The sequence below is a fragment of the Notamacropus eugenii genome, chromosome 5 (assembly GCF_028372415.1).
Source record: "Notamacropus eugenii isolate mMacEug1 chromosome 5, mMacEug1.pri_v2, whole genome shotgun sequence".
Taxonomy (NCBI): Eukaryota; Metazoa; Chordata; class Mammalia; order Diprotodontia; family Macropodidae; genus Notamacropus; species Notamacropus eugenii.
Window position 1 is genome coordinate 66,844,194 of NC_092876.1, and position 22,545 is coordinate 66,866,738.

Consider the following 22,545-nt stretch of genomic DNA (forward strand, 5'->3'; position numbering starts at 1 on the left):
ATTTTTATCTTTTTTGCTCTTATCTCAAGTCTCAGTTTCTGGAGAACTTTTTGTTCTAGAGACAGGTTCTGTTCTGCCTTATAGGCCCTGGTTCTGTCTTCTCTGCAATCTGGATGCTGCTGCTGTTACCTTTGTCACAGTTTGGATAAGGAGACTGGTCTTCCTCCTTGCCCTCTTGTGCAAACCTGGCCTGAACCTGGGATAAGGCCTCTTCCTCTGCCTCAATCCCTGGCTTCTGTCTACATTTTCTGGTAGTTCAACATGAATGCTAGCCTTTCCCTTTCTCCATCTCCTTCTCCTTGTGTAATTACCAAATGTAAGTTAGATTCATCCTTTCCTGTGTGGCCCCAATACTGAGATTTCATTACACTCAGTCTCCAGGAGGACCAAGCACTTCTGCCTCTTCTCTGTCTTCTTGGATCCCTTAGTATAAGCATGGAATGTCAGAGATTGTTCCAGTTGTAGAACTCCTAGAGCAGAGATGTCAAACACACAGCCTGAACTAAGTTAGTATGCAATTGGGAAATATTTAACAAAATAAACCACACAATAAAATATCAATAATATTATATTTAAAACCAAATCAATATGCAGACTGCAGGGATCCTCACACCTAGTTTAAAGACTCCCATTTCTATTTGAGTTTGATTAGTCACTATTCTATAGGATCCCCCAGCAGAAGGGAACTCCTTAGGTACCTCTCTGTCCTCTCCTTGGAAAGTCATCTACCAGGATATGAATTTGTCCTTTGCCATGGCTCCAACATATATCAGATATGGTTCTGGTTCTAGGCCTTGGAGACATGTTCCTACTGTCTGGGTGCCTCTGACCTCTTTTTTGCATAGTCTCCTACTGGGAGGTAACCTTATTTACAGTTGTGGCTATCATAGGTCCAAGTCAAAATCTTGTTGCCCTTAGGGCCCACTGACTAGATAGCAACAGCTTTAGATAAGAGTGCTTACAGGCTATCTTCTTGTGAAATCTTGATTCGGATGCAGGAACTTATTGTTGTGTACTTTGGTTTTAGTTTTGCTGGCCCATGGCAGGTGCTTAATAAATGCTTGTTGACTAACTATTGGAAGTTGGGATGTGACCTACCAGGCTGGAATACAATGCCTTGGTAGGCACTCAACAAATGTTGATTGATTGATTCCAAGAAACCAGAATATATAAAATAAACTGGAAAAAGTCACAGTTTTTAGCATAAGGTTCATTTAATGTTAGGAAAGGGAGTAAGAGCAAAGAAGTTGGGTCTGTTAAGAGAGAGGCTGTCAGAGTTTGATATGAAGTCCAAGTAGTAAAATAGATATCCACAGAAAGGGCCAATAAACTGCCAAACTGGTGTGCCTTGTGAAAGCTGCAGCCTAGGCTAGGGCCATATTGCCAAGGAAGAGATGGCATGGCCCAATGGAAAAGGCACTGGGCTAGGAGTCAGGAGATAAGTGTCCAGAATATCTGGAAAGAGTAGGACAAAATAATCCTAGAAAAGTAGATCAGAAGCTGACCCTAGAGATTTAAATGACAAGCCGAGTTTATGTTTGATCCATTGCCAATGAGTCACTCAAACCTTCCCATTAGGAATTGGCAGAGTTTGGTGACAAAGAGATCAGTGAAGAAGGTATTGCACTAGGTATACAGTGATGAGGGCTTAGATTATAGAGGCAGGTATGTAGTAGTAGCAGCTATGAGATCCTGGAAGGATGGATGCAAGAAACATTGCCCAGGGGGAATTAACTGACAGCATTTGTTAACTGAATGAATGGACTTAACTGGGAAAATCATAATGCTATCAATAGAAGTAACAAAACTAAAAGTGAGTCAAGCTTTGTAGGGCCAGCAGGTTGAGTAGTATGAATGTTGGTTGGGAGAATGATTGACTGTCTTAAACATGTTAAAATTAAGGTGTCAGTAGGTCAGTCCAGTGGAGAATTTCTAGCAAATAAGTGGAGATAAAAAACTGGAACACAGGGGAAAAATTAAGGATGGATAAATAGATTTGGGAATCACCTGCATAAAGGTAATCATTGAAGCCATGGGAGTAGATGAGATCACATAGAATGTAGAGAAGAGGGTTAAGCACAAAGCCTTGAGCGATGCCCATAATCGGGTAATATTAGGACAATGAACCAGCAATGAAGACCAAGCAAGGAATGGTCAAAGGAGAAGAACCAGAAGAAAATGTCAGAGAAACCAAGGGAGGATAGGGACCAGAAAGAAAGGGTTCTCAATAATGTCAAATGCTGTCAAAAGTTCAAGGAGGAAGGAAATACTTTTAATGAAAAAAATTTTTTTCAAAAAGGATCAAAATTGAGAAAAGGTCACTGAATTTGGTAACTAAGAAGTCACTGATGACCTTGGAAAAGCCACTTTCAATAGAGTAGGCAAGAAATACTGAGTTGTCCTTTCCTTGAAGGTATAGGTTCACTTCATTTGTTTTCAAAGAAAATATCTGCCAAATACCCAAATCTGAATAACCAAAATTTGCCTGTCATTAGTTTTTTCAAGTAAAAAATGTATTCCATGAAAAGAGGCTAATAGAGTTCAAAACTCAAACAACCACACAAGTGCTTTTCTTCAAGACAAACCATCACCTTTGGATATGTAGCAGAGGATGCTTTCTGTGTACTTACTATGTCATCACAGAATATTAAAAAGACCTGTACTCGGGCTGAGATTTAACAAAATTAATCATTTTTACTGTTTCACCAACAAATGAAACTGGCAAAGGATATGATGAATACTAGGACAGTTTATTGCTGCAACCTTGATTTGCGCCAGGGCACCAGAAGTTTTACCCACTGTGGCTTATGCACCATTAGCCATATACATTAATCCACTGGTTCCAGGTAGAAAAACGTTACTCAACACTTTGGCTATTTAAATATCATTCATGTCTGTTGCCAAATGTTCACATAAATGAAGATCTTCAACGATTAGTTGATAATGATATCAGACAAATACAAGCAAAACAGCAAGTCTAACCTTGTTTGTGAATTAGTCCATTTGTAAGGCAAATGCACAATTCTGCAGCTGAGGTTTCAATTCAGTCTGTGTTCACATCTAAATCTTTAAGTCATAGGCCATACAGCATCTGGAAAACTCATGAAAGAATGAGAGTGAAAAAGGCAAATCATGTCTTAGTATTATTACAAAAATAGTTTGTGTCTCCAGGACCCCTTGAAAGGGTCTCATGCATTCTCAAGGATCCATGGCTGACACTTTAAGAAGAGCTGGTCTAGACTAATATAAAGGGAGTCCATTCCTCTTCAAGTATTTGTTAAGACTAGAACAGGGGTGGGGAAACCTGTGACTGCTGAGATCACATGGGGCCTTCTAGGTTCTCAAATGTGGCCCTTTAAGTGAATCCAAACTTCACAGAACAAATCTCAAAGGGCCACACTTGAGGATCTAGAAGACCCCATACGGCCTTGAGGCTGCAGGTTCTCGACCCCTGGATAGATGATCTCTGAGGTCCTTTCCAAATCTGGTTTCTTGCCACCGAATGGCTATGTGACTTTGTGAAAATTACTCCCCCTAACGCCCCCAAACCAGGGTTCACTTTTCTTCTCTGTATGAAGAGGAGTTTGGCCCAGACAATTTCTAAAATACATCTCAGCTCCCATGATCTTATACCAGGAGGCACTGTCAGGCTCGGTTAATGGCCTGATTCACATTGTGGGGCCAACCAGGGCAATTTTGAAATACCCCTAGCTGGTGACCAATGATTATGTGAGCAAAGGAGCCCGGCATTGCCTATAGGGGCTATGAATGATATCCCTGAGGAATTCCTCCTACCAGAATGAGTTGCAACCCCCAGGTTCATAATTCTATCAACTTGGAAGGAGAAGGACCTGCAGCCCATGTTGGACAATTAAACTGTGGAAACAGCTGTTTCAGGAGGATAGATTTAGGAGCTTACCTCATTCAGTCGTAGCTTTTGTGATGGAAATTTCCTTGTGCTTTCTTCTCCCTAGCCCTGGGACTCAGTCATCCCTTTGGTTTCCAGGTGGAAATTTCCATCCTTCTCAAAGGGCTGGTGGCAATGAGATGCTGAGACAAAGTGGAGTTAAAGACAGTACAGAGTCCTGAGCAATGGAAGATGAATGAGTATATCTCTCAAGTGTGGTCTGTTACCACACTTCATTTTGACTCCGCCAAGTCTACACTACCTTCTTCCCCCTTCCCTCATCACCTAACCTGACTCAACCTTCCATCATCCAAGTCATTCTTGAAATGCTACTGTCTCAAGCTGGCCAAAGAACCTGAAAGAGCAGAGCCTTTAACTGGAAGAGAATGCACAGAAAGAGAAGCTGCAGTCTGTGCCTGACAAGTTCCCCTTGTCAGGGGAAGGACAAGGAAGGGAAGAAGAGCAATTTTTCCAAGAAACCCAGCATCAAAGAACTTGGGTTCAAATCCTGGCTCTGCCATTTTCTACTTGTGTGGCCGTGAGCAAGTTGCTTAACTTCTCTGGGTCTCAGTTTTTTCATTGGTAAAATGAGGGAGTTGAACCAGGTGACTTCTAAGATCCCTTCAGCTTTAATTCTATGACCCTAAGAATACAAAATGTGCCCCTGATCCTTGACTCCTCTCTAATGTTACAGTACAGATTTTTTTTTTTTAACTTTTTAGTTAATCCAAGTTACAATTAAATTCTTTGAAGCAGTGGATGAATAAGGCAAGAAGGAGACCCTGATTTCCCCTGGCAGAAAGTGATTATCTAGTTCTCTCCTTTGCTACATCAGGTTCTGATTTATCTAAACTTATGAGGTGTACATCCAACCTCAGTAGATTGTAAGCTTCTTGAAGAAAGGGGCCATGTTGATTTCCTTCCCTGCTTCCCAAACTCTGAGCACAGGGGCCTGCATTTGGGAGACAATTAATGTTTGTTGACTTGAATAGAACATACCATACTTTACCAGCAGAGAAAAATATTTATGTAAAGTAACTGGAAGAGGGAGCATCTGGCCTCTGCCTAGGAGGATGAATCACGAGAGTGGGTTGCTTAGGGCTCCGAGAGAGGCTGGAGGGAAGAGGTCCCTATACCTTCTGAAAGGGCCTGGGTCAGAGTGAGAATGCATTCATCTCTAATTCTCCCCAAACCCAACCTGTTAGGTTCCTCTAAGGTTGCAGAGAAGGCCCCTGAGGCTGGGCTATGAACCCAAGGGAGGGAAAGACACATAGCATAAACACCGGAGATGAGTGGGCAGCCTAGGAAAGAAGGGTTTTTGTGTTCTTTCTTCTCTCCCTATGGAACACTCAACAAACACAAATAAATGAAAAAAATGGAGTAAATCTTCAGATAATACCTTAAATCTGAACTATCCATACTTTTTGATTAGGAAATAATAAAACTTCAATGCTTTGATACTTCAGTGGATCTATAATCCCAAGTGTATATTCTCTCCAATTATACAAATGGCAACCCATCCAGGCCCGTTCATCCTCTGTGACTCTTGTCCATGGTTCAACAACAAATCAGCTACAGGGGCTCCAACCCCATGTGCCAAATGTCTCCCTCTAGCTCACTTTACATTGGGTGGCTACTGATGGATCTTGCAGGCTGTTCCAGTTGTCATTCCTTGTTCATACTACGCAGGTGACCCATCTTTTTGTCTAGTCCTACATTTCTCTGACAGCTTCTTTCATGCTGCTTTTCTGGTACAGAACAATTTTTAACAAAATGATAACTTATTTAGTCTGTGTTCCCTTCTGAATCTACTTTTCTTCTTAAGCTTCTCCTATCATCATTATCACTTAATAAAGATGATCTCATTTTGCCTCATTCTTCATATACTTGTCATTTCTTATGGCACAGTAGAGGTCCTACCCTAATCCTGTACATAGATGTTACCTATCATTCTCAGCAGCAGGAAGGAAAAAAAAAAGGATCAAGTCCAGAGCTTCTAAAGGAGCAGCTTTATCTACCAAAGAACAAATATACTCCCACACCCCTGCAGAACATCATAGAGAAACTGATCTGAATTTCTAAACAAGAAAGCCCTTGCTCCTTCATTCAGCTGGTTATCCCATGGATACAGTGCTACTGGCTTTAGGAATAGAAACCACACTGGCCCAGCCGCAGGAGGTTAACCTTTGGTGCCCTTGCACCATTTGATGCCCAAAGCAGAACCTCCTTGGACCTGTAGAATCCTTCTGAGTCCATCCTCTGAACTCAGCCACTTGGTCTCATTAATATGCTGAGTCACACTTCAGATAGTTCCAGCCACGGGTAAGAAAGCACAACATTCATTTAAGCCCTCTGTTTACTCTGTTTTCCCTAGCCCTGAGAACAAGTACTTAAACTTTCAAAAACAACATCTTTTAGGCTACTGACCAATTCAATTCTCTCTCAACTCATGCCAGTGAAGGTAAGGATATATGGCCAGTGACTTTGCACAGACTTCCCACACCTTTTGGAAGGCAGCATGCTGTATTCTCCATTCCTCCCACTTCTCCCTCCTGATGCCTGGCTGATAAAACCCCAAACATGCCCAGGCCTACCCAACAGGTTTGGTTAACAGTTTCCAACCTGAGCATCAGGTGCCACCATGCAGTGGTACCTGTCCCTCCCCCTCCCACACCTCTACTCCCATCCCACAACCTCAGCAGAATCATGCTCTGATAATTTCCTGAAGAGGGGACTGCCAGGTCTATCAAGAGAGGGAAACATTCACTCTGAATGTCCCTCAACAGTTATTCTCTTGCCAAAAGGGTAGACATCCTGCTTTTGGCTCTGTTCCTCTCTGGTAGGTATCCTGATGTGAGCAGCAGTGGCCCCAGGGTTCTGAGGACTGAGAATCAGAAGATGACTTGTCAGGGAGTCTGTTCATTTGTAGACCTTGGCAGGTCACCCATGGATATACAGCCAGTGCCACGGCCAGACTTTGAATCCAGGGCTCCCATCCTTTCAACTACATCTACATCATAGAAAAGATGAACAACTAGTGTTTAAAAAAACAAACCAACCTGGGCTTCTCCCTTCCTGACATCAGACATGATTGAAACATGTTTGACTTAGTCAGCATCTTGACCAACCAAAGCACATTATTTCTTCTTGCTCTCAAGATCTTCCCTCCAAACAGAGAAAAGATGACAAAAGGCTGAAACCATAGGAAATGAAGGAGGGTGGGTCAATAAAAGTCTTAGTTTCTCTTAACAGGGAGCACTTCTATGCCCCCTGGTGGTTGCTTCCTCACTGACACCTTATAAACACATTCATGCATATAATTATTTCCTTACTTTGGGGGCTGAAAGGGGTCTTAGAAATCATCTGATTCAGTCCTTTTGTTTTAGATGAGAAGCAGTGGTCCAAGGTAACACAAGTGTTAAAAGTGATAGGATTCACACTCAGATCTTTCAACCATCCTGGTACAGTAGATAGATGTTAAATCTAGAATCAGAAAGACCAGAGTTCAAAACTGATCTCAGCCATAGTAACTCTGTGACCTTGGGGAAGTCACACACTCTGGGCACCAGTTTCCTCATCTTTAAAATGGAGGGGGGGAGGGCTGGTTTAATGACCTCTAAGGTCTCTTCTAGCTCTACATCAATGATAAAGGAAACCCAAATTATTTCAAATTTAGAAGCAGCAAAGCCTTTCCTGCTGACACTACTTCATTTCAAAGTTCTTTCCATTACATTATCTGAACCTTATCTACATAGGATTTAAGTTTAAATTCTAAGTCAAAATGAAAAAACCCTACCAGACTGATTTTCCTATGGGAGTTCCTAGAGGGCTCTTGGCAGTGAAGTTTACCAGTTGAGGAATCTATAAAACAAAGGGGTTGAGCTAGACAAGATGGGCCTCTCAAATGCCTTCAAATTATGAGTCTATGAATCAGACGACCTGAGCTGACCACTTATGGATCTGGGGCAAGTCACTGTACTACTCTGAGACAAAGCTTTCTCATCTATAAAATGGGAATAACCCCCTACTTCCTTCCTTCCCTCCCAGGAATGTTTGGAGGAGGAATGAGAAGGCACATGAAAACCCTATTATTGCAAAGCACCATGTGAAGGTCAGTCATCTGATATGCAGAGCATTAAGACCCATGAAGAGAAAAAAAGAGTCAGCCAGAAAGGGCTGTTTCTTTGCCCAATCATCAGCTTACTCAGCAAGCATTTGCTAAGGGTCTTTATGTTCAGACCAAAGGGAAATTAAGACAAAGTCCCTAGCACAGAAAAGAAAACAGTTCAGGCCTGTATGAGTGTAAGAGAATTTGGAGCAAAAGGAAGGGTTGCATGATTCTTACTTGCTCCCTGCCCCAAGCAGGGGCAGGGTAATGATAGGAAAAGGAACACCACTGGGAATCAGGAAACCTTGGTTCTAGTCCCACCTTTGACTATATGACCTCCCTGGGCCTCAGTCTCCTATCAAATAAAGCAGCTAGACTAGGTATCCTCCAAGGTCCCTGATGGCTCTAATATCCTTGGCTTTGCTGAAGTAGCTATTTCTAAGGGTAGTGTGGGATGGCGCCTAAGAGCTTTCTAACAAGCTCTGAAGATCTCCCATGGGCCACAGGAACTGTGTTCTTGGATCTCCTGGGGTCAACTCAATCCTTGAAGGAGCAACTTAGGGAGGAGGGAGGACAAGAAGACACACTCTTCTCTCACCGTCTTGCCTTCAGCAGTTTCTGGTTTCTGTCAGTAGCCCTAGTCAGTCTCCTGGACACCATCTCTCCCAACCAGGCCTGGCATCTATCCACCCTTCCTTCCTCTCTCCCTGTCCTACCTTACCTTCTCTGTACTTGCCCTCTGGATTCTGACAGGAGCCACCCCCTTCCTGTTTTCATATTATCCACCTTGCTTCTTATCTCTCATTATAGCCCTGTGTAAGCCCACAGCTTTGGCCCAAGCATCTCCCCACCTGCTGCATGCATCCCCACCTCAACACCTCACTTGGCCCTCTCAACTTAGCCAAGTCTTGCCCTTCTCTCCAGAGAAGCCCAGCTCAGCTCCTACCCTTCTCCTCCAGGAAGCCTTCCCTGACTGAACACGTTCTCCCCTGACATCTTCTTACAGCACTGTCTGTACAAGTCATCTGGCACTTTAATACAAGGCAACATGTTATTTCTGTGTACACATTCAACTAAATTAACATTTATTAAAGGCCTATTATGTATGAGAGGCAGCCTGATATACTGGATCAACAATAGGCCTGAGTTAGAAGAGCTGAGTTCGAGTCCCACCTATACTAGCTGTGGACCCATGGGAGACAAGGCCACCTCTCAGTACCACAGGCAGCTCTGGGGAAGGAACAGAGCTCATCTGAATTAGAGGAGGACTGTCCTCCACCAGTGAGCCCACAGGTCCAGAGCACTATACTAAATAAACTACTTTCCTTTACAAGATCTCATAATTTTAGCCAATACACAGAAACTGGTGAAATGTTATCATGTGAATTGAGTCTGAGGAAATGTTGCTTCTAGGTACTGATCACCAATATACACAAAGAAAAAAAAATGCCACTCCGATTCTGGACTTCGAATCCTGAGACCAGAGTTTCAGTGCTCTAGCTCTGAGCCTGTTTCCTCATCTGTGAATGATATTGACACTATCCTCCACAGAAAGGAGACAAGCCTCACAAATCCTGCGATATCCTCTGAGCTGCCTCTTCTAGCTCCCCAGCTGGACTGTGAGCACCCAGAAGGTGGGGACCAGGTCCCCAGGCTCTTAGGACTTATGCTTAAGATCACAGATAACTCACCTTTGGCACAAAATGGTTTCTTGCTATCTTTTTAAAAAATGACACAGGGCTTCCCTTAGGTTCTCCGGACCCTTCTCACCTGGTCAGCTGTTGGTCACCCTGTTTTTATGCCCAAGTATGTCTAAACTGTGGTTAGATCACTTCAAACTATTAAGCCCAAACCAACGAAATGGGGACAATAAGTACCTTACAGGCTAAGGTAGAGATAGTTTCCTTTGTTTGAAAAGGAATCTTAAGATTCATCCAAGAAGAGAAGGTGTTGAATTTGAGGAACACTGGACTTGGTTTCAGAAGACTGAAGTTAAAGTTTGGATTTTGCTCCTTATTATTATGTGACCTTGGCCAAGTTCCTCTTCTCTAGGCTTCAGTTTTCTCATATAACGATGCTTTTGGATTTTTCAAAGTCCCTGCTGGCACTAAATCCTAGAAAGTGCTAAGCTTTCCCTGACAACCCCTGACGGTGCTCTAAGGTGCTTCCTGGCTTGCCTCCACGTGCAACAGGAAGGTGACTTTCTTCCTTCTGCCCGGGAAAGGGCCTGGGCTTCTGCTTCTTCTGTTTTTCTCACAGCACAATACAGTGCTGTGCCCAAAGCACAAGCTTGATAGATCTGCTGCACCTGTTATTGTTGCGGCCGTTTCCCCATCAGATAGTTTGGAACTCACTCTGCTCCACAGTTTTGTCCCTTTGCATCCTTTATTTCCACACAAGCTCAGTCCTTTTTGTCCCAGGCCCTACATTTGACCTCTGCATTGCTTTACTTGCCATTCTTCTTCCCAGGATGCAATTCCCATCATCTCTTGAAGCCCCCAGAAGCCATATCTGGTTTTACTGCTTTGTAACCTGCTTCCTGTCCTACTAGGGCTCTAAGTCATATGTGTAACATTTTATTCCCTCTGGTCTTTTCCTCATGTTTGAGGCCTCTGCTGCACACAGACCATAAAATGTTAGAGCTGGAAGGCACCTTTGAAATTATTTATCTAATATGACAGTCTCATCTTAATGATGAGGACTCTAAGGATCAGAAAAGTACAGTGACACTCAGGATCACAAAACTAATTGGTGGCAGAGCCAGGACTAGTAATATCTATGTCCCCTAACTCCCAGGCTTAGGGTCCTCTTTCCTCATTATCTCTCTGCCTTCAAACTTTAAGTTAATTGTTTATCATGACTTAACATAAATTTAAAAATCATGTTAACCATATTTTATGATCACAACCATCTCACTGAAAACAAATCAAGGAAATCAAAAATAAAATGACAGATAAATTTTATAAAATTCCACTGACTGCCCCATTTGAAATATCAAGATCTCTAATAAGATCTTCACTGTTTATTTCTACAAATCTGTTTTTATGATAGATTCTTGGCTTCTAAACACTCAAAGGCTTTTTTACAGAGATCTCAGCTCTGCGTAGATGTAGTTCTATTGTAATCAGAGCTTACTTTCCTAAATGTCTGATACCATTTGCCACAAATTTCTCTTAACTGAGCTATGATGCTTCTGGTAATTGAGTTTTCCAGCCTCTATGGTATGAGTTCTAAACCAGAGCTCCATGATTTTTTAAAAAAAGAAAATACTCTGCTAACTGTTATTTCAGTATAATTGGTTTCCTTTATAAGCCTATGTGTTTTATGCATTAACTATAGTGCTCCATAGGCTTCATCAGAGTGCCAAAGGGGTCTATGCCTCAGAAAAGATTAAGAAACCTAGCTCTAGGATCCAAAGATCAAATCACTGCCACCCTATCAATCAAGGCACACCACCTTGGAAGATATCTCCCTGAAAGTCTTCAAGCAAAGGCTAGATAACCATTTTAAGAGGGCAGTCTTAAAAGTATTCTTTTTGGGGTATGGGTTGGGTTGGACCAAATAGCTACTAGGATACCTTCTAATTACAAAGACATAAAACACAAAAGGGAATTTTCTTTTCTTGGTTAATTGTTGCATAGGATTCTGATACAGAGCCAAGGAAGGCATAATAGAATAGGAGTCTACTAATAGTTTTTTCTCTCTTGGTGTACATGTAATGGCAGAAATGGTCATAGGACTAAGAGCTGGAAGAAGAAGATCACCTAGTTCAGTCCCCCTTGTTATATAAGTGAGTTGCTGAAGCCCAGAGAGATAAAGTTACAATGTACCTACACCTCAGGAGCAGCCTCAGGAAGTAAATAATAAATTATCACACCCTTGCTCTATGGTAAGGCCTCCAAATGTTACAGTACCAATTGTGATTTTCATCTGAATTAAACAGGGACACAAAAACAGAAAATGATTGTGTGTGAATAAACATCCGAAAGACTGGTAACAGCTGATCTGGGCTGAGGCGTCAAAACAAAGCTACTATTGTAGAAGATGGACAACTCCAGAACAAGGTCTGAAGAAAAAGGGGCACAGACCATGCTGCAGTCCATGCTAAGTTATTCAAATATCAACCCAGAGCGACTTTGGGATCCAATGCAACCTGGGCAGGCCTATTCAGCTGAAGTGGTTAAAATCTGGGTAGAAAGAACTCACTGCCATAACAGCACTGTGCAGTTTTATTAACCATTCAAGTACAGTAGTATCTGGAAAGTCTGGGACAAAGGTCAGGTTTCAAAAGTGAACAGACAGATATATTCAGCATCTAACAGTTGGAAAGAAGCATACTACAGATTCCTTTCACAAACATGTTTTCACAGAGCCAATACAGTACTAGCCATTAACCCAGCACCGAGCATACTGGAATAGAAAAGATGCAACAAGAAAAATAGCTACGTTAGAAAGACTTCAACACTTTTAGAAAAAGAGCAAAACACTTGTAGTTTCTCCCCCTTTGCCCCCCAAACAACATCTGTACGGTTCGGATCTACCTATGCAGTTCTACATCAGTTTCTAGAATATTTGTCAGGAGGAATAAAATAAAAGCGACACTGGCCAGTTCAGTCTTTGGATGCTCGGGAGGGGGAGAAGCCAGCTCTTAGCCAGCTAGTCAGCTCCATTCTCATCGGCAGGGTCTTTGGACTCTCTGTTCTTCCGCACCTCCTCCATGTGCTTATCCTGGAGAAGACAAGGCAGAGCACACACACACACACACACAAACACACACATGGCCCATGAAAGGGCCGTCAGTAGACTGGACACCCACACCCACCAGCTGGACTGGACAGGGTCTTCCTGCCCCAGGTCACTTGCATGCATGCCTTCTAGCACCTAAGCTTCCTCCTGCCAGTGTGCAATCCACACACCACAAGTGACAGACTCCTTCTGTTCTTTAAACTAAAACAAAAGACTTTGCAGAAGCAACCCCTCAAGATGAGCCCCACGAGCTAAAAATGATCATCTATCTCTTCCTTCCACCAAATGAGGGGGCAAAACCCAATCATCCCAGTGCACACACACTTTCTATGTGGATAGTTGAGTCATGTCACTAACACCTCGGAGAGGTTTCGGGTCCAGACCTACCTTCTCCCGCAAACGCTCCAGCTTAGCAGCCATTTGTGCCTCTCGGTTCTCTTTGTTAGCTTCCATTTTGTGGGTCAGTTTTTCTTCCGCCATTTTACTGAAGTTGTTGTTTTCTTCAATTGCTTTCTGAAGCACCTCCTTCTCATGCTCCCGCTTCTCAGCTAGCTGCTTCAAGACTTCAGCTTCATGAGACTGAAAGAAAATAAGGTCCACAGACCATGAACTCTGAAATGGACTGGGTAAGTCGGTTAAAATAAGACACAAGTGTCTGCAAAAGAGCAGAGAAGGTTCTCTTCAACACTTCTTAAGTCATAGGCTTAATTCTGTCTTTGAGGCACAATCTCTGTGGTCATGCTTTTAGATATTAAGTTGCAAGGGGAGGGGGGAAGTAGATGGGGGAACAGTCAACATTTTTATCAGAAAAATGCCTGTGTTTGGTCACAAGTGTTTTTGTCAAAATATTCCTTAAGAGAAGTGCTTGAAGCTGGGTTCTACAATGTAATGAAAACCTGGGCTCAAGAAGCAGCTTTGGCTAGGTGACCCAAGTGAGTCATTTCACCTCCTTGAGATTCTTTTTCATCTGCAAATGGAGATAATTCTTGAGTGTCTTATTCCATAAGGTTGCAATAATGAAATGAGAAAAATAGATTATATGACCTCTAAAGTTCCAGTCCTAAACTTATGATCCCAATTTTAAAAAAGCATTTTGGAATCAAGTACTATAGAGATAAAAACTAATATAGTTTTGTGTTTTTTAAAGGTGAAATGGGATATTGAGTTTTATTGTTAAAGGCTCTGGTATTTGGCATCAATGCTCAAATACTGCAGAAGAATGAGGTTTTTGACAAACCCCCACCCAAATTCAAGTCACTCTCCAGCTTGGTACATGGGCCAGGATGGGGGGGGGGGGGGGGGGCGGGGATCTGCAGCCTCAAGGCCACATGTGGCTCTCTAGGTCCTCAAATATGACCCTTGGACTGAGTCCAAGTTTCACAGAACAAATCCTTCTATTAATGGGATTTGTTTTGTGAAGTTTGAATTGAACAACATTCAGCTATCTCCTCCTAGGCCATTCTTAGCCTTACAGCCTACATTAGTTTAAAGGATCCAGCAGTCTGAATGATAATTTTTTATACCTATTCAGCAATACTGCATTATTGTGACTACTACTAGCAACTTAGATTTATATAGTGCTTACATATTATAAAAGCATTACATATATATGTATACATACACACACATATATTTATATATATATAGTTTCACACATTTGATCTTGTCACCTTTAGGCCATTAAAGGTTACCAGTTATAACCTCAGGAAAGACACTTAACCTCTCTGGGCCTCATTTTCCTCATCTGCCAAATGAGAGGATTGGACAAGATGATGTTTTAAGGTTCCTTCCAGTTCTAAACCTGATTCTAAGCAGTTCATTCAAATTTGAATATGGTAGCTCTACATCAAAATTCAGTCCTCTTTTTACTCTACTACAGCTGCCTTTCTAGTAGAGAGCAGGCACTCATCCAGTTCTATTACAACACAAATGCATTATAATAGCTCATTATTATAGTGATCCATTTGTACTATGAGTCAAGTCACAATTCTCAAAGTATTACTGTGCTCAGTATGAGTTTGATCTACTCTGACAGGGCTACAAAAGAAAATCTAGGCAGCTCACTCCAAAGCAGAATCCTAATACAAGTATTCTATAATGCTTAGTTAGTTGCACAGTACAAAGAGCAGTGGCCTACCAGTTAGGGAGCCTAGGTTTCAGCTTCAGTTCTTCTATTAACTAGGCATATGACCCTAGGCCAGTCAGCTAAATTCTATGAAATCACTTCCTTATCTGGAAAATGAGGGTAACACTGGCACCACATTTACATGACATAGGTTATCTCCTGGTTCGTTGTAAGAACCAAATTAAATAATGTACCCAGAAATTTGTGAAAAACTAAAAGCCCTATAAGGTATACCTCCTATCTACGACTTGACCAATTAATAGATGGTCTCTCAAGTCCCTTAAAACTCAGTTTCTCTGTTTCAAAACAGAACAAGCTAATATCATAGGTCTGATCTTTCCAAGTATCAGTTTTACACTATTCTGTGGCTACAGGATATATACAAGTTACTTGTAGATTGATGGTCCAAAGAAAAATATGGATAGATCGATGCAAATACGTTACGACTGGGAATTTTTGTTATTGTTGTTGAGTCATTTCAGTCACAACCAATTCTTCATAGACCCACCTGGGCTTCTCTTGGCAAAGACTCTATAGCAGTTTGCCATTTCCTTCTGCAGCCCATTTAATAGATGATGAAACTGAGGAAAACAGGATTAAGTGACTTGCCCAAGGTCACACAACTGGTAAGTGTCTGAGGCCAGATTTGAACTCAGGTCTTCCTAATTCCAGGCAGAGGCTCTATCCACCTAGTTGCTCCCTACTACTGGGAGTACACACATTCAAAGCACAAATACTACTTAAAGTATATCAGTTATCACTTGGTTAAATGACAACTTTATTAAATTATTTCAACTTTCAAAAAGATGCTTAGCTTTCCTCTAAAAGAGCTGCTCAGAGACAATGGAAGAAACTGGCACATTACCAAATAATGTAAGAGCAGAATAAGAACTTTTGAAGTCCTTTAATTAGGGTTCAAAATGGGTTTTAATGTCTCCAATGCAAATGATAACAATGTTTTTACCTTGCGTCTTTCTTCTGCAGCTTCTAGCTTCTTCTGAATTTCTTCCAGGGAAAGATCTTTCTTCTTTGGAGGAGAAAGGGGAAATTCTGGGACTGCTTCTTTTGAACGAGGACTAAGTATCAGCTCAAATGCCTGTCCCGAGGCACGCTTCTCTAGTTCTTTCACCTGGATATCTAGACAGGGATGATGATTATGTTTCTAGAGTATTTGAGAAAAGCTGCCAACGTTCTAACTGTGATCCTCTAAAACCCTGAACAATTTAAGTTACTAAATTATGACTGAGCAAATCTATGCTAGTCTTATCAGGCAATAAAGAATTACCTAAACATCTAACCACAAAACATTTTTCTTTTACATTACACTGAAATCCAATCCCCCTTTCACTCTTCCTCTCTAGAATTCAGTGGGCTCTATATTTGGGGGTTAATTCTCGTGGTCAAACCATCAGTAACTGTTAGTTATTTTCATTAACAAGATGTTGTGCAGGAGTCCAAAGCCCTACTTTGAAGGGCCTTAATAACAAAGTACATGAATTATACGCTTTCAGACCATTTGAGTGTCAGCCTGTCATTTCTTTCTGTTTAAACTCCTCCCCCTACCCAAACAAAGGCAAATACATATGGTTAGATCAAGATTCCACTAAATGCCACCAAGCTTGATTTGGACCCCAGATATTTCAGTCTAAAATTTTAAGCTTATTTTCTTCAATTTCTGTGAGTTTATTATTACATACCAGAAGAAGCCATAGTGAATAGAAGACAAGAGACTGGCAGTGTATTCTAGACAATCCACACGGTGGAGAAAACTCTGAAAATTATTCAAGTACAAAAATCAAGCCCCAAGCATTTCAATACAAAAGGTCTCAGCAAACATTATTCAGATATTAGGGAGGAAGAAACAGCATAAATAAAATAAGGTATCTTTGGCTACTAAGTCAGATGACCATAATCTATAACATACCGCAAGACCAAAAGATTATGACAAAATTGTTACAATGACATTTTCTAGAGTAAATATTAATCACGTTAACAATGGAATGAAGCAGTAAGAAAATTAAATGGATTTGCTGAATTTGAACCAAAGCAAAAACAAAAAACAAACAACTTTTTTATTTTTCTAAAAGGAGAACAGGATAAAATTACACAGATGCAAAAATGTGTTGGGAAAAGAATAAAAATGACTATCTCACACGGGGCGGGGGACAAAGGCCAGCTTCAGAAGCATTGTTACAAGAAGAGCGCCTGAGGCACGCCATGTACAATCCTTCCATTGTGTCGGAGAGAGATCTACCTCTGCTCCCAGTGTCAGGCCTCGGTGGACAACAGAGTTCCCATGACAGTAACCCGTAAGAACCAATTCCTCTGTCTCCTGGGCACGCCAGCAGGCGGGGGCAGCCTGAGGGTCACGGCTCGGCTTCGAGGTGCTCCGGGTCACCCGGCTCTGGGAACCCTGGCCGTGCTTTGCCTGCTGCATTCGTCGGGACCACGGGCCGGGCAGGGGCTGAAGGGGCGCAAGGGGCGCCGGGCGGCTCGGCCTAGGCTAAGCCCAAGGGCCTAAAAGGCCACCCGGCCACCTGCCCCGGAGAGGGCGTGGCCCCAGCCCCGGGAGGCCGGGCTCACCCAATCACCGCGCTCCATGCGCCCCGCCCCTTTCCCTCCCCGCGCCTTTTCGAAATCTCCCCGAACGCTCCTCATCCAGGAGCGGGGGAGCGCGAGGACGCGCGCGCGCGCTGGAGCTTCGAGATAAAGGAGGGGGCGGTGGGCGGAGCTAACGGTCCCATCCGGGGAACTCCGCCCTCCTCGGGCTCGCCCCCCTCCCCCCACTCCCGCCAAATCCCCCACCCGGGCTCACTGCATCGGCGGGGGGGGCGGGGGGTCGTCCCCCGGTCAGGGTGGGGTCCCCTCCCCCCGCGGGCTGTCCGTCAACGCCCCGGCTCGGGGCGGTGCTGGGGGGGTCGTGGCCCTCGAGGGGTGGGCGCGGCCCCGGTGGCGCCCGCACAAAGGCCGGGCCGCCCGTCAGTCACGCAGTCTCAGGTCGGGGCGGGGGTCGACCGCTGACCCCGGGTCCCTCGGACAATGGGGGCAGCGCCCGCCCGGAGGAGGGTCCCCGCCCCCTATTGTCTCCTCCGACCCTCTTCCGCGCCCCCTACCGGGCCGGAGCCCCGCCCAAGCCGCGGCCGCCGCATCCCCCAGCCCCTAAGCTCCACCAAGCCTCCGAGGGAAACACCAGCAGGCGCGGACACAAAGCAGCGCCCGTCGGACCCCCGGCCCGCTCCGCGCCGCGGGGTCGCCATCCCGCTCGGCCCCAGCCCCGCACGGCCGTACGGCCCACCGCACCTCCCCGCCCTCCAGCGCCTCTGCCGCCGCAGCCGCAGCCGCAGCCGCGCCGGGGCTCCGCACCCACCTGCTCGGTCCGAGCCGCCCGGCCACACTCCGAGCACCAACAGACCGGGGCGCGCACAAAAGCGCCAAACAGCGGCACGTGACCTCCCCGCGGGGCTCCGCATTGGCTGAGAGCGGCGGCACGTGCCGGCCCCCGCCCCGCCCCGCCCCTCCGTCCTCGCCTCCCTCCTCCTTACCCTCCCCACCCTTCTTTTCATTCTCTGCCATCCCTCCTTTCTCTTCCCTCCCTCCCTTCCCTTCTTTGCATTCTCCCCAAACTCCATCCCCACCCTAACCGTGCCACCCCGTTATTCCCCCTTCTCCTGCCTCCATCCGCCGTGGCCTCTCCCTTCGCTTTGTCCCCCGCATCGCTCCCTCCATCTTTCCGTCATCCCCAGCCCTTTTCATTCTCTCCCCCTCTTCCCTTCCCCATCCTTCTTTTTGGGTCTTCCTCCTCCAGCTTCCACACCTGTTCTCTTTCCCCTCCATCTCTCCCTGCTGTTCGTTCCCTCCTCCCTCCATCCTTACAGACCTCCGTGCCCCTCTTCCCCACCCATCCTGCCTCCTCCCTCCCCCGCCCAGCTTCTCAGGAACCGTACCCACTCCATGCATGGGCTGGGGTTCAGGTGTGAGGCTGGAGCTGGGAGCAGGGTCTGGTTGGAAGGGGAGAGGGGCAGTGTTGTAATTATCCTGGCCACAGATTGCAATTGAAGCTCTCTAGGATGTTCCCTTGGCCCTTACTTGGGGGGTGCAGGGAAAGATCCTTGGATTGGAAGTCAGAAGACCCAAGTTCTAATTGTAACAATGGTATTAACTCTGCTGTGTGTCTTTAAGCAAATTACTTAACCGCTCTGGGCCTCCGTTTCCTTATCTGAAGGGGAAGGGCGCAATGAACCGGATGAACTGTGAGGTAGGACCCTTCGGCTCTGACTTTCTCTCACTGCACTGGACCTCAGTCAGTTTAAGCATCTGTAAAATGAGGGGGTTGGACTGGATCATCTCTAAGGTCCCTTCCAGCTTGGAATCCCACAATCCCTTCAAAATGAGGCTGTCTGGTGAAACTGGTCAGCCTTCAGCAGCCTGCTGTCACCACATTCAGCATACCCCCATGAGTTTGTGACAGCAGCCAACGATGACAGCTCCTGACTCCTCCCCCAGCTAGCCAGGGTCACCAGTATTTCTTCTTCAGAACCTCAGATCCTCCTGGCCCTGGGATTGGGCTGCTCAGTCTCAGCAGACCTCTCCCTCTTCTGCAGTCTCTTAAATCAGTAGTTTATACCCCTGGGGTGCTTAGTTGTGATGCTGTGGAAATGAGGTCCTGTAAGCAGAGGGGTAGCAGTGGTGCCTCAGGAACATGATCCCCCTTCGGGGCTAAGAATGTCCCTCTCTCTTGGCTTTTAGGATGGAGAGACCCCATCTGTTCTGCCAAGCCATTTGCCTGCGAATAGGAAAGAAGGAGTAAATACAGCCCCAGATAACCCATGTAACATCCGCATCTATGTGCTGCCTTTGTTCTGAGAACATGTGCTTGGAGTATCTGAGCTGAGCTTCTTTTAAGAATCAAAACAAAAGAAACCATAGGGTCATTCTCTCTGCCTTGGATTGATCCAGGGTCTTCTAATCACATAAGGAGATTGAAATGACCCTGGGGAATTCTCACAGGTCTGACTGCCATCTGATGGCAAAGAGAGCTGAAAACTGAAACCCAAACAGGTCCTAGGGAGATCACCATCCATCCCACCCACCCTCAAGCACTATTGTGGCTTGTGCCTGACACATTTAGAGAAAACAAATTGTTGCTCCAGAGCCACGTTCAAGAACCCTGGGACCAAGGACTGACTCTCCAGACAGACGCAAAAACCCTTCCTGAAAAGATTCCCATCTGAGACAATCGCCAGGGAGGCTGGGTGGTTAAATGCCAATTAAGAAGCACCCTGGACAATTAAAATCTCCCAGCTCCAAGGACAGACTCCTGACACAAAGGGAACAGTCAGTAGGCGCTGTTGCCTGAAATGAGCCTGTGCTATTCAGAAATATGCTTGTTGCAGCATTTTTTGCAACAATCCACTGTTGAACGGGGTCCACCCATGCAGGGACAACGTCCAGTCACTGTTAGCCAATCTGCTTGCTTTTCCCATGGCATGTGGGCCCACCCGTAACAGTGCAGCTTCTGAAACCAGAAAGGGCTCTCCCCTCCCAGATCAAACTTTACCACCATGCAATAGCCATAGATATGCCCATCTGTCTGTGGGAAAGCTATAAATAATCAGTCTGGGAAGAGGAGGGAGCATTCAAAGGTGACAGCTTGGAAGTCAAGATTAAAGAATGAGCTATATCTATCCATCTATCCATCCATCCATCCATCCATCCATCCATCCATCCATCCATCCATCTATCTATCCACACACACACATATGAACAGCCCAATGCATAAGTATCTATATGCATGAACAGCCCAAAGAGAAAAGGACCTGGTTATCCCTCAAACCAAACTGTAGGTTTTTGTTACCTGAACAGGGGTTTGCAGTAAGAGATCCACCCTCTTGGGTGTGTATTTTTTAAAAAACAAGAAATTACTTCACAAAAAAATCCCACATTACCCAGCATTAATGTTGTGACAGCCCAAAAAAATAAATCTTTCAAAACACTGATTGTTTTAAAACACACCACTCCCCTCACCTCTTTTTTTCCCCTCCCTGAACTGAAGTCTATTTCCATGGAAACCATAGCTAGGAACGGAGTTGTTAGAATTCATGTAGATTTTTTAATCTTTTATAATGATGCTGCTTGGCTTCTGGGTAGTTCATTAGAGGAACAGGAATTTCCTGCAATCTTCCGTGTGTTTTTTTCTTTGTATCTTAATGCACTGCTGTGCTCCCCCTCCCCAAGGGTCTTCCTGGAGTGCAGTAAAGGGGGCTTTTGAAACCAGGTAATCCCTGTTCTTTCAGGGACTGTTTTTTGAATGTCACTAAAGGGTGTTAACATCTCAAGCCCCAGAAACCAGCAGAAGCCACTTGACTAGTGAACAGTAAAAAAAAGACCTCCATGAAACCTTCTTAAGAGCATCAACAAAAAACAAAACCTCTTCCACTAGAAGTGGCCAAGGGGTTAATGCTGACATCACAAAAGCATCAAAATTCTCTAAAAAGAATGATCAGATTTGCAGATGGCCTAGAACTGAGTGGAGGACTAGGGGGAAGAGGAGGAAAGAGGGAGAGAATGAGAGACTGGAAGGACAGAATCGGGGCCCAAAATGAGCTCCAGAAGCCATAACAAAGGCTGAATTGGAAAAAAAAAAAAGAGATGAAATTCAAAAGGGATAAATGTAAAACACTACATTTAGGCTCAAAAACTTAATTATACAAGTACAAAATAGAAAAGATGTGGCTACCCCTGGGGTTCTTAACCTTTTTTGTGACATAGACTTCTCTAGCAGCTCTGTAAAGCTTTAGGGTACCCTTTTCAGGATAATGTTTTTAGAAACATAAAATAAAATCAACAAGGAAATGAATAATCGGGAGATGCAATTATTAAAATATTTTAGTCAACTTCATGAGCCTAGGTTAAGAACCCCTGGCTAGACAGAGGTTGAAGGGGTTTTTTGTTGTCATTGTTTTTGTTTCTATTTTCTTTTAAATAGCATGAATCAAACAGTAAGGCAAAACAACAAAAGGAATAGTGTGGTTTTAGACTGAATTAATAATAGCATCCGGAAAAGGGAGGTTATAGTCCTTCTTCTCTTTTGTCTTCATCAGGCCATATTTAAAGAACTGGGTCCTGTGAGGGTCCACAGTTTGTGAGAGCCTTTGATTAGCTAGGGCTTGTCTGGAGAAGAGCACCCGGGGGATCATGGGAACTTGAACATGTGCCACAGAAAGATCAGTTTAAGGAACTAGAATATATTGTTTGGAGGGGAAAAGACTAAAGTGGAGCATATAGAATCACATAATACTTAATCTGTCTTCAGATCAATGAAGAGGGACCATGTTGAAGAGGGAGCAGACATTTTCTGCTTAGCTCCAGAGGAAAGAACTGGGACCAACAGGTACAAGGTAAAGAAAGGCTCATTCCATATAAGGAAGGACTTTCTAATAATTTAAAGTCATCACCAAAATGGGATGAACTGCTTTGATGAGACAGTGAGTTCCTCATCACTGGAAATGGTCAAGCAGAAGCCATATGACATTTGTCAGAGATGTAGAGGGGAAATTCCTGCTTCAGGTAGGGGTTAAACAAGATGAACTCTTAAGGGCCTTTAATAGTAATATTCTGTGATTCCATGAATTATTTTTATACATTTTCTAATATCTGGTT

The 22,545-nt window shown here is 44.2% G+C and overlaps 1 protein-coding gene across 2 annotated transcripts; it reads right to left on the reverse strand.

The window, feature by feature from the left end:
* Nucleotides 1-12,226: 12,226 nt before the first annotated feature.
* Nucleotides 12,227-18,377, reverse strand: STMN1 (stathmin 1). 2 transcript variants are annotated; one of them, XM_072609401.1, is made up of 5 exons: nt 18,254-18,377; nt 16,584-16,657; nt 15,851-16,023; nt 13,149-13,340; nt 12,227-12,743 (listed from the first exon to the last, which is right to left on the reverse strand). In XM_072609401.1, exons 2-5 carry the CDS (start codon nt 16,594-16,596, stop codon nt 12,672-12,674), a joined length of 450 nt encoding a protein of 149 aa, XP_072465502.1. In that variant the 5' UTR covers nt 16,597-16,657; nt 18,254-18,377; the 3' UTR covers nt 12,227-12,671. The 2 variants fall into 2 exon arrangements, with proteins under 2 accessions (XP_072465502.1, XP_072465503.1); XM_072609402.1 differs by lacking the exon at nt 18,254-18,377 and adding an exon at nt 17,141-17,448.
* Nucleotides 18,378-22,545: the final 4,168 nt, after the last annotated feature.

What these genes read in the sequence shown, in the direction of transcription:
- STMN1 (XM_072609401.1), bottom strand. An exon ending in CTGCAGAAGAAAGACGCAAG is followed by an intron (nt 13,341 to 15,850) that starts GTAAAAACATTG and finishes ATTTTCTTTCAG; the next exon opens with TCTCATGAAGCTGAAGTCTT. An exon ending in TGGAGCGTTTGCGGGAGAAG is followed by an intron (nt 12,744 to 13,148) that starts GTAGGTCTGGAC and finishes TGTCTTCTCCAG; the next exon opens with GATAAGCACATGGAGGAGGT.